Source organism: Cyphomyrmex costatus, unplaced genomic scaffold (assembly GCF_001594065.2).
Source record: "Cyphomyrmex costatus isolate MS0001 unplaced genomic scaffold, Ccosl1.0 scaffold298, whole genome shotgun sequence".
Taxonomy (NCBI): Eukaryota; Metazoa; Arthropoda; class Insecta; order Hymenoptera; family Formicidae; genus Cyphomyrmex; species Cyphomyrmex costatus.
In genome coordinates this window covers 157,218-170,115 of record NW_017277103.1, presented here as the reverse complement: position 1 = coordinate 170,115, position 12,898 = coordinate 157,218, and the positions used below count along the sequence as shown (strand labels likewise).

The 12,898-nt window shown below is 34.9% G+C and overlaps 1 protein-coding gene across 1 annotated transcript in view; it reads right to left on the bottom strand.

Moving 5' to 3' along the window:
* Positions 1–4,687: 4,687 nt before the first annotated feature.
* mask (multiple ankyrin repeats single KH domain) overlaps positions 4,688–12,898 on the bottom strand; it is a 41,285-nt gene continuing 33,074 nt past the window's right edge. The window contains exons 25-29 of the mRNA XM_018541666.1: positions 10,669–11,543; positions 7,981–8,926; positions 7,310–7,665; positions 5,045–5,224; positions 4,688–4,887 (exon numbers count right to left, since the gene is read on the bottom strand). Coding sequence (XP_018397168.1) covers positions 4,864–4,887; positions 5,045–5,224; positions 7,310–7,665; positions 7,981–8,926; positions 10,669–11,543 — 2,381 coding nt within the window. The 3' untranslated portion in view covers positions 4,688–4,863. The remainder of the gene's footprint in view (positions 4,888–5,044; positions 5,225–7,309; positions 7,666–7,980; positions 8,927–10,668; positions 11,544–12,898) is intronic.

Genomic DNA, 12,898 nt, shown 5'->3' with positions numbered 1-12,898 from the left:
GAGAGAGAGAGAGAGAGAGAGAGAGAGAGAGAGAGAGAGAGAGCTATCAACTCATGTTTGACAATCAATACCAACTTTTTCGAGCAGTACTGACTGTGTAAAATATGCTATATCATATGTAAATATTTATTATTTTTACTGTACAATAAATCGTGAATTTTATCGCATTAGCCAAATCGACGACGAAATAAAAAAGATTATGTAGTTTGGATTTCGAAATCGTAAATATTATTTACAACAACAATTCGAGAGAGAGAAAGAGAGATACTTTCAATGCTTTTCACGCTGATGTGGCAAAATAGCGTAAAGTTCTCGATTTTTTAATAATTTGTTATTTAATGTAAAAAAAAAGTGACTGTTATAAAAAATGTTCTTTATTAAAAATGTTCTAAAGTTTTGTTTCTTCTTTTTTGTATTATTAATGTATAAGCTTATCTCTTGAATTAAACATTTTTCTATGATGAACTGCTGTGTTTATTTCCCTTACTGTGTTTTTAACGGAAGTTGATATCGTGGATTTTTCTTTTTCGCGCGACTTTAAATCTCTGATAAACGCATCAATGGTTAGCGAAGTAATATCCGTATTCATAATTAGACCTTGTACTTAAGACTTCCTTAAATTTATTTTTAGATACTCAGTAGCCAATGAAATAATTCATAGAGCATCTGAAGATAAAAAGGAAGCCCTGAATATAAAGCCTGACTATGAATACGGGTATAAGATTAGGAAAATAGCTCAGCTTTGATTTGGATAAGAATATTTCGACTTTATAATATGAAATTAATGATATCGATCTTTTGAAATTAAACAATATAATAATGGAACAACGGACATATGAGAGTACAATTATTTTTTCGTAATAATCTGTGCGCATATATTAAAATCTCTAAAATTATGTATAAAGGACTCTTTGTTAATAAATAAATTTAAAAATGAATAAAAAAGATTTTTATTACGAAGATAAAATAGAAGATTGATGTTCTTAACAATATAATATGATATTGACATTAGAATCAATATCTAATTATTATTTTAATGTCAATATCATATTATATTGTTAAGAACATCAATCTTCTATTTTATCTTCGTAATAAAATTGTTTTTTTTAAATTGACATATAAGATTAGTTTTAATTTTTGACTCTTATGCCCTTTATTCATTTTTAAATTTATTTAAAATCTCTATTTATTCCAAATAAATATTCGAAATAATATGAAAAGCATGAACACTTTTAAGTCTATGGATGCTGGATGTTTATTATATGTATATTGTGACGTGACATTGTTGTCAGTCACTTTTGGCTGTGGTTACGCAGAGATTCTGGATCCTTTCAGCCGAAGGGCGATTTTTAAGTAAAAATGGCCTTATTACTTCAACGTTGAATAACTCTGAAAAAAAAGTCGTACAGAGCTCAACAAAAAAACAAATTGAAGGTAAAGATTCACTCTTTCGAAAGCTGTAAACCACATTCGTGCATAATTTTTACTTGGCTCCGTGGAACTTCTCAAATTTCGTATAAAATTTTCAGGTTTGACGCACTTTTATTAATGTTTGTGTAACTTTACGAAATATCGGTGAGACCATTTTTTGGAATACTGGTCTGAAAAGCAGAGATTTCAAGCTTTAAAATGCTCTTTTAAACATCTCGATACGATGATTTTTGACGAAGTTATTCTATCTCAAAGTTTGCAGGATGAAACAAGTGATCCCTTAATTTTGTTGAGAAGTGTAGATATTATCAACTTATTACTATTATTATTATTATTCATAGTCACCGCTGATACGTGCAAAGCGACATTGTACAAAAATTTACTCTCAATATCCTTCATTTCAAGAGAAAAACCAAAAACTTGAAGTTTAAAAAGTTTGATATTTTGAAATCGCGAGGTGCGCGTGCGCGAACTCGAAAGGTAAAGATGATTTTGAGAAACAGTGATTAATTTTCAAAAAATTGTATGGAATTTTATTAAATAATAAATACACAAACGCGCACGCCACAGTAAAAGAAAATTCGTTTATTATGTGTAATAAATACGCGCAATCTATTGTAAATTTCAATAGATTGAAAAAAAATTATTTCCTTAGAAATTAATCGGTGAGGTCTGCGTCAGAGATATGTTCATAAATAGCAGAGATTTTAAATGCTCGTAATATTGTACGAAGAAAAACAAATGAAAGCGAAGGATTGAAATTAAATAATATGCCGATTTATAAATAAAGATATTCGTGTGGAAAGGATCTTTGAAGAAAATCAAGGGCAGGTTGTTATAAAATGAAGAGATTGCAATTCGTCGTCGTTATATTTATTTGCTTTATTGTTATATGTCATATAATAGTTTTATATCATATATCGCAGTTATCATAAATCAAATTTGAAAATAGGCTTTAAATTATAACAATATATCCTTAGAGAATAATTGAAGCGCTCCCTGGAATATAGGTCAAAAAGCCCTCGTACGATTTCCATGAGCTTTATATCATTATCATTATCATCATTACCTTCATCATTATTTCTCTCATCATCATAATCGTCTCAACTTACGCGCGTGTGGGAACCGTTTCAGTTATATAGTATATCGTCGCTATGTATTGGACACTTGCCGAAATCCCCACCAAAAGATTTTCAAATGTTCAAATCGAAATGAACATTTCATATATTCGAGTGTATGTGTGTAATGTGTGTGTTTTCATCTATATAATATTATTATATCATTACTAAGTCCAGCCGAGATAGCAGGGTGACGTCTTCCTCCCTTTCTATGTACTTGTTTTTTTTTTTCTTTTTTGTTTTCTCTCTCTTTCTTTCCTATATTTTGCGTGTAATAATAACTATAATATAATAATAAACATTATTACACCACCACAGCAATAATAATATTATAATAGCACTGTCGCACTAGGGACGCGCACGACTATATCCTCATTTGCGTTGTGACGGCCCACTACCACTTTTACAATGAACTGCATTCATTGATCTGAATAGGATTCGGTATATATAATATATTATTAGTACATTGTATATTCGATTCGTGACACATCTCTTGTAACGTTTACATAAATTGGATTTTCCCGAGAACCTGGTTGTTTACGCATGGCGTATGGTACGTATAGAGTTATAGAGTTTTCGCGTTTTACACGGCACGTGTGAGGTCGATAACAATTCGCTACGATCGTGGCTCGATGAATCTGCTTGAAATAGTGCGCGATTCGTATTATGGTGATCGTTATTCGATAAAAAAAAAAAAAAAACTTCATCTACGAAACAAATGCAAAGAGAGATGTAAATGTATCATATCGAAACGCGCGGCTGTGTGACCGATCTCCTCTGTTTACTCAAGTAATCGGTTGGAATTATGTCGCTCATCGTTTACGCTTTGTTCGCACATCTTCGATCAAGTTAATGACGTAACACTCAACGTACAATTATTGGGAAAAAAAAAAAAAAAAAAAACTATAGTTATTTAGATGGAAATAAAGTGAAAGTGCTTTTTAAGTGCGATTAGATGTAATCGGCGAGTCTCTAGCGCTAAGAAACGCTCCGCTCTTTTTATTTTTTTTTTCTAATTACTATCTATCTGTTCTGGTGCACAGATTTAGAAGCAACAGTCAAATTTAGTAGAGTTATAATAAAGAATTTGTGAAGCGCAAGTGCAAAAGTGGAAGAAGAGTAATGTATACCCAGGTTCGATGAAGCCAATATGGTTTCCAAGATTTTCTTTACACCTTTCTTTTCATATTTCATTCGAGCTATCTTCATCAGTCACTCTCAATTTGCAATATGGAAGTAATCGGTATCGTTTTGCAAAGCAATTATTTACACGATTGTAACATGTCCGTAAGTTTTACAGTGTTTCTTTACAGCGCTCTAAATGGCAACACGTAATTCTTTTTTTCACCTATCGTTCGATATGGTAGTGTTAGAAGCACTGTACTCGACGTAAGCAAACAAAATTTAAATCAATCGTAATCCGAAGTAAGAGCTTTGCTTGGTAATTGTATTCATCTGTGATACGATCTGTGTTAAATGTTCCATCATCATTACTGCAGAGATTGAAGTAACGATTTAAAACATAATGTTACGAATATATATAAGACTGAACTTATTGTGACTTAGCGAAAAAATTCCACTATCATGAGAGTTTGTTTTATAATCATTTATATATATGTATATATATATATATATATATATCTGACAAAATGTTAAATGTCAGTTAACGCTACTATAGAAACAAAATGGCAAGATGCAAAATGTATTCAATTTCATGTACGTATAATTTTTATGTGTATCTAGATCGTCGTTTTGGATTTGAATTAAATATGTTTCAATACAAAATACTCTGAACTCGCAAACTCAGATCCTTTTCGACAGTAGAAAATAAATCATTATTATTAATATTCAGTTATTATGAAATAGCAGTGTTTCTGTAGATCAACAATTGATAACGGAACATGTAACCATTCGCATGGTTAAGAAAAGCAATAACACAGATCCAAGGTAATTATAATTAATTACATTGTTATTACCCTACTATTGTATTTCTTAACCAGCATAGACTCTCTTTTCATTTTCTTTTGCTTTTGTGGATATTGCTTATAATTCTGTAATTAATTCGGGAATTAGTAATGAATTAAGGATTTATCATCTTATCCTCTAGTGTGACAAGCAATATTAAGAGACAATCTGGGTTTGAATGAATATAAGATCGTAATATAATTTATATGCCTACAAATAATTGATCCAATTCAGACTATTGCTAATTTACTATCTCTTCTCATTTTTTTTTCCATCATCAGATCCAAAATATGAAAATATGTTATAATTTAGAGGTTGAAGCTGTGTTAGCATAATTATTTCCTGTTTTTTAGTGGGTCCATTTAGTCCATGCCTGCAAATAAATGAAATTAATATATTGATAGTTTTTCAATTAAATTAAACAAATACATAATTTTTTTACAATAGTATTACCATATCGTTTTCCATAATTAAAAAGAAAAAAAAAAAATTTCAAATTGAAGAGATTTTATCAGATAAAAAAATCTTACCGGATGTTGCTTGTCTTGTACGGCATCAGGCATTCCCCATGCAGGTGAATCTATCTTAGACTGTTCGCCCGGCGGGAGTTCTGACAGGTCAAATTGTCCCGGTAATAACGCCAATGCTGGTATGAGTGACAATGCCGTATTTCCATTAGCTGGGAAAGGCTGTTGTGTATTCACATGGCCCTAAACACGATAAAGTTAATTATGCGCGCGTGCAAACAATTTAATATATGATAGAGAGTCTGCGGAATCTGCTTAATCTTTGATATGACAAAAATTCTTTATTCGTAAGAGAGTATTCGTAAAAAATATTCATAAAAAATACATAATCACACATACGCACGCGCGCGCATGCATATAAAATTAAGCATACAGGGATATGATTTTTCTATCCATCGTGCCTCGTGCTACGAACAACTAATGGCGGTCCAATAAACTTTCTAGTTTTGAAAAAACACACACACACACACACACACAATCTGTAAGACGAAATGTAGGTATACAAAAAGGTCGAGGGTCCTATTGTGCGTTCGGTATAGGGCGACTGATCAGGTATTTCAGGTATTTCAACGATTTCAGCGCACTTTGCGCCCGTTGCCTAAAACTCACATAACTCGAGAAATACTTTGAGAAATAATGATTTTTAATTTTGTTAATACGGAAAATTTGCCTTTAATTTTTTTTGCAAAAATTGTCATTTTACAAAAAAATATACAAATTTATGTAAAACCGTAAGATAGTCGTCATATATATTATCAAAGCAGAAAGTAGCTTTATCTTTATAAATTACAATGAATTTTTCAAGTTGTAAGTTTTTTTTACAAGTACTTGTGCAGTTTTAAGGAGGTATACCTGAGTAAAATTTTCAAGAAATCGAAAAAATTTTTTTTGCTTCGAAAGATTGATGTCTTAAAAATATGCTCTTAAAAGGTTTTTATAAAATTCCAAGTATTTCTCGAGTTATGTGAGTTTTAGGGAACGGGCGCAAAGTGCGCTGAAATCGTTGAAATACCTGAAATACTTGATCAGTCGCCCTATATCGAACGCACAATAGGACCCTCGACCTTGTAGTTTTTTGTATACCACATTTCGTCTTACAGTGTGTGTGTTCTACGTGAAATAAAAGATGGATAGAAAAAGTATAAAATCTCCGATAACCGTAACAGAAATCGAGATTGTAGAAAAAGACAACGTCCTCTAAATAGATATGAATTTAGACAACGCACGAAGAAAGAATGCATTTCAGGAAGGATATAAATGCAAAAAATGATGCTGCCGATGCTACAGACAATTCATTTTATGGCCCTGGAATAGATTCACTATGCTAAGCTGACAAATTCGATAGATTTCTATTAAAAAATCAATACTGAAACTTTAAACGTGTTTTTTTCAAAAGTGTTTTTTTTTTTTTCAACTGGCTCTATCTATAACTCGAACAATTTTCGACCGATTGAGCTCATCTTTGAACAGTAGCTTCACAAAACGTATAATTTCAGTTAAGCGTAAGGATTTTTTTTTTAATTGTTAGTTTTCAAGGGGCGAGATGTTTAAGAAGTTCATAATGTAGTGAAAAAAAATTTTTCTTTTTTTAACCCTTTGCGGCATACATTTTTCTTTACACGGAAAACAGTTGAAAATTGTAATTTATTTATAACGTTCAATTAATTAACAATAACCTTTGTTTTCTTTTTTATTTCTATGAAGGGATTTTCTCTAATACATTTTATATGCTTTTTGTCATTAAAACTAATGAAATAGTGTTTCAAAAATGTAAAAAAGTGTACAGAAAAAGGTGACACTCAGGAGTGTCACTATGCCGCAAAGGGTTAACCATTGCCATTTCGTAAAAAAAAAATTGCTATGCTCAACTGAAACTACACTCATATAGATTTGAAATTTTCAAGCAAATTTTATTTAAGATAATTACAATTTGAGTTCCCTACAGAGCCGATGGACCATGTTTTGTGAACACGGAATGTCTACAATGTTGAGCAACAACGTCATATATTTATATTTTGACATATAAAAATTCTTAAAATATTTTCAAGGTGTATCCAATTGATACATCAATTCATATTTCTTCTAAACCTAATAGTTACTTAAAAAAAAAAATTGACAAAGAAAGCCTTTTTTTAAGGCCTTTACTTAGGTGTACCCCCTTAAGTCCTGGATCTTTTTCTTATCATTATACGTAGCAATATTGTACAAAGTATAATAAATCGATAAGAAAAATTGCAAATAATTAATCGCGAGAGAATTGACAGTTACCTGGTAGGAAGGTTCCATTATTTGATGGAGCTCGGGTTCGACGTTGGATATACGTTGGTTATAGGTGGGATTCGATCGAAACATTTGGTGCCTGTCGATACCAGGTGCCAGGTTACAATTCGACCACGCTAGTTTCTCATTGAGCATCCAACTGATGGAATCGGCATCGCCGCCCGGACCCATACCAGTTACCGAGTAATTCTTCCATGTTGCTCTTTCAGTACCAATTGGTCGCGGTACCTTGCGGTCTTCGATTTTCAATTGGCTTATTTCCTGAGTCACTTGCGCCGGCGACGAGGGAGATATGGCCGGCGAACCACCATTTTCCATTGTTGTAATCAGATCCATGCCGCCGCTGCCACTAGCGCTGCCGCCACTACTACTGCTGCCGCTACCGCCACCGCTACCACTACCACTACCGCCACCACTACTACCACCACCACCACCACTACCACCACTACCACTACTACTACTACCACCACCACCACTACTAGCAGCAGCAGCAGCAGCAGCAGCAGCAGCAGCAGCAACAGCAGCGGCTGCAGCAGCAGCAGTAGCAGCACCAGCAGCACCACCACCAGCAGCGCCACCAGCACCAGCACCAGCACTACCACCACCAACACCACTAGCACCAGCACCAGCACTACCACCGGCAACACCACCACCACTACCACCACCGGGTTGACCACCAATATTGGCAAGCTGATTGGAGAACCCGATCTGGCTAATCATGGGATCTTGGTGTGGCGGGTAGCCAGTATGTGGTGCCGGTGTGGCAAATGGCCAACGGGTCGTCTGGGCCGTCGTCGAGATGCCAGGGTTCGCTGCTGGCGTTGCCCGCGCTTGATACTTTCCTAGCGGATAATTACCGAGTATCGCCAAATTATTGGCGGGCGGCGGCGGTGCCGGCACGGTTGCGGCAAACATGTTGGCCGGGTGCAATCCTGCCGATCCGGCGGCAGCATTAAACATCGTTACTTGCGGCTTATTGCTCAGGTGAAGCGAACTAGAGAAGTCAGGAGCGCGCGGGTTCAATCTTGACATACTAACGGTGGTATTGATCACGGAGGCGGACGGCGCGATAGTCTGAGCGAAACTCTGCATGTGAGGATGAAACGGTAGCAAAGAATGGCCAGCGGTATTCTGACTATCGTTCGGCATCATTTTCAACAGGTTGGAATTAACGTTCGGATGCTCGTAACTGCCGCTGCCGCTGTTCGCCGCCTTGAACAAACTGACATCCAGCGCCGGTTGTGATGTAGACGGTATCACATGTGCTGCCGGTTGATGAGTCGTCGCGCTCCGTGTTGTCAGATCACCCTGAAATACCGCTGGTCTACTGAACTGTGCCGCCATGCCCGTTCCCATATCAATGTTCTGTTGGGGTATTACTGGTCTAGCCACCGCTAGACTACCGGGCGGTTTGTTTGATATTGGATGCTCGCTGTAGCTCGTCGAAGATTGAAACTGCGCGGGCTGCATAGGATTGTTGTGCACGGAACATGATACCACGCTGCCAATAACGTTGCTTGATGTATTGCTCGTGTTACCCGGCTTGCTGGAAACCGGGGAACACATTGCTGTACCGCGGTATCCCGGAGCCTTGGACGCGTCTACCTGTGCTCGATAAAATTTAAAATGTTTATATTTTCTTGATTCTGTTACGCTTTGAAAGGATTGCAATGGAAAAAAAAAGCAAGCAGAATCTTTTTTTTCTTTACCAACGAGCAAAGGACAAGCAAAGTAGTATATGAATTTTGCCTAACTTTATTAAATAAACTTTATCAGGGTTGCCACAAATTTTTCATCCTAATATTCCCTGACATTTCCCTGATTTTACTGACAACATTTTGTAATTTTCCCTGACTTTCAATATAAATATTTTAAAATAGTTTTTGTATTTTCATCCTGATTTGAAAATTGTTATATATTTTGTTGATCGAGTAATTTAACGTAACAGTGTAATTAAATTAATGTTGTAATAATAATACTATTAATACTATTAATAAATAATACTATTAATGTTGCTGATACTACATTTTATCGTTTTAAGTTAATAGTACTTTTTGTCTTTTCCTTTTATTATGTATGAACATGATTCTTTTCCTCTTCCTCTCTTTCTTTTTACTCTACTATACTTAAAATATAAGGAACATAAATCAATGAATACAGTTTCTTTTTTATCAAAATTATGTCCTGTTTATTAAAATCTCAATCTACTTATAAAAGTTAACATATTTGAAAAAAAAAAATCATAAAATTATAAAATAATAACATTTATTTTACTCACTTGTTCATAAGTGACATAGAACTTTCTCATATAAAACAAAAGAACAGACAACTTTAAAATTTCAATGTTTTTAGTAAAGCATTTTAAATCTTTACAAGTTTACGTTAGCTTTTTAACACAACTAAAATTTCAAATCCTTAAAGAAAACTTAAATACTGCAACGTAAAAAATTGTACAAGTTTTTTAATCGAATGTTAATGACATCAGTGATGTTATTTCTTCATCAAGAGCACTTAGTTCATTAGTTTTTTCTGCCAAAAGTTTTGCCTTCTTAGTCTTCAATTTTGAAATTTTGTAAACAAAGATCTTTTTTTAGCAGCCGAGTTGGCTTGAAGAACAAAGCGAAATGATTTTATCGATTGTGGCGTCGTGATATAAATAAATTTCTTTACAGCTATTTTATGCCACAAATTTTTAAACGTAAAATTTCTTGACATTTCCCTGATTTACTGACAAAATTTTAAGATTTTTCCTGACTTTGAATAATACATATTTTGCAATGTTTCTTGTATTTTTATCGTACTACGAAAAATGTTAAATATTTTGTAGATCCAGCAATGTAACATAGATGCATATTTTCTTCAGGAAACGAATTCCAAAAAACAAAAAAAAAAACAAAAACAAAAAAGGTAGTCCAAACCGATCATAGAAGCACAAGGCAATATAAATTTATTTATAGCTATTTTATTTTTCCCGAAAAGTGTGCTAAATCCCTGACTTTTCCTGACTTCCCTGATTTCCTGATTTGTGGCAACTCTGAATAATTTCCCTATTACATGCGTTGCCTAATCATTTACTTAAAAAAGTTACACATTTTCTGTAAAAATTTACATAAAAAAAGGAAACTTTCGATGCAAATTTCTCGTGCATACTTGAATATTGCACCGTACCATTTGCTTACAAAATAGAGGATGGAGAAGTAAAATAAATTTTTAAATATATTTATGCGAAATTTACGTGTACATTACTTTTGACTTTCTCAATGAAAGAACAAGATTATGTATTTCGTATTGTGTGTATTCTTATGTACGAAAAAATTAAATAGAGACAATTCATTTTCACAACGTACCTGCGGTGGGGAACTGTCAAATTTAGCCGCAGCTGGGCCAGAGTTCGTGTTTGACGATACACCACCGCCCGCAACAGTCGCAAAATTCATGCCTTTTTGGGTTTCGTTTTCTCTTCCTCCCCACATTGACTGTTGCGTGACTTTAGTAAAAGTATCGTTAAACAGAGAATACTCCAGAGGCGTGCTACTAGGTTGTTGCTGCTGTTGTTGCTGCTGCTGCTGATGCTCCTGAGACACGATCGGCGTAGTGCTGCGAATATTTTGCTGCGATTGCTGTTGCATCGATTGTTGCTGCTGCTGTACCGTTGGTAATGGTGGCGGTAACGTCTGCGTTTGCAGCGATACAACCGGCGGCGAAGGTGTCACTCGAACGGAACTGGTTGACGTTGAAACGATCGAATTATCCGGACAGTTTGTCGTTACTACGGCGTTTGTAGCCGCTGACGACGAAATTGCAATCGTTCCTGCAGAGTAGATTGACTTTCCGGGATAGTGAGATGCTATTGCCGATGTAGCAGGCAAAATTGGCAGTGATCGGCAGTGTTTCGGCGATGTACGACTGACCATAGACTGTTGTTGCTGGCTGATTGTATGAGCGGTTGCCGCAGACGTGACCGACATGATAGTTACGGTCGTGGCTTGCGCCATGGGCTTCTGTTGCTTGTTTACAGGTGCAATTTGAGTGGACTGTATGACAGTAGTGGAACTATGAGTCGAGGCAGTGACATCGGATAGCTTCGCTGCGAACGACTGCGTTGTGACAACCTTTGTTCCCGTTCTACCGGCCGTCATAATCGCACTCGTATATGACATTGTCGTCTTGGTATTTGATGAGGACGCCATGTGAGCAGCTACGGCTTGCGCACGTTTCTCCGCTATATGTACATACATAAGTTTAATATTGATATGCAGGGGGGGGAATGGGAAGTTACTTTTTAAGAGTAACAACTTACAGTTACTCGTTACTGAGTAAAAAAAACGTAACGAATTACCGTTACTAGTTATCGCTTTTTAAAAACAGTTATCGTTACTCGAAAGGTAATTTTTCGTTACTTTTCCGTTACTTATTAAAAATCAGTCTGAAAATGTACTTTTGCAGTATTTTTTGTTTAAACTTTAATAAAAGAAATATATATATACATATATATATATAGCATGTATAACCTGACACTATGTCACAGTATATACGTGGCAACTCTCCTGATTTTATGTCGGAAAAAATGGAGTGCGCATGCGCGAAATGGGTAAGTTATGGCTCCCGCAGACAGAACGCGGAAATGCTTGCCGCGTGGCGGAAGTTGGCACGATAACCAATCAATGTCTTGCCAGCGAGACGCTGATTGGCTATTGCGGCAACTTCCGCCGCGCGGCAAGCGTTACCGCGTTCTGTTTGCGGGAGCCATTAGAGTGGGAAAGGGTGCAGCCACAATAGAAGGAATAAGGAGTAAAAAATTTAACCTATTAGAAATCGGATACATTGGTATACACGGTTTCTGATAGGCTAAAATTTCTTATTCCTTATTCCTAATTCGTTATTAATCCTATTGTGGCTCCACCCTTAGCCTATCAAAAACTATGTATACCAATTTAAATAATTAATATAAAAACTAGTTATAGACTCTTTTTGTTAAAAACAAATAAACAATCGTGAATTATAAGGCTATAAAGAGTCAAACGCAGTTGATCATGCGAAAAATTAATTTAATCTTACAATTAAAAATACAGTCGAACGTTTCGGTCTGTGATTTAGACCATCTTCAGCGACCAAGTGATAATAAATACAAAGCTCCATATACTCCAAGTTATAATGCCAATTGAAAATCAATTATTGTTAATTAACAAATTGTTTCCGTGCACCAACCAGAGGTAAAAGCATCGTGTGAAGATGTGTAGCAAAATTTTTTAAAAAACAGTAATATGTTTGTGGAAAGACAGTTAATAACATATATTATTCTATTAAAAATTATCCAGAGAAAATTAAAACAAAAATTTTTAAATATTTAAACACTCACCCCTGTTGGTAGACAAAAACATAATTACACATTTTAAATTCATAATTCCATAAATTTAGACTGACTAAACATATATGTGACCGTATTCATCAGAAGGAAACGATACAATGAGGAACGTTAAATTACTGACAACAAAATAAATTAAAAATAAATGATTAGGTCAAATCATACTGTTGTCAATTTTTCTAAAATATCTATGTACGACCGATCAAGACCTT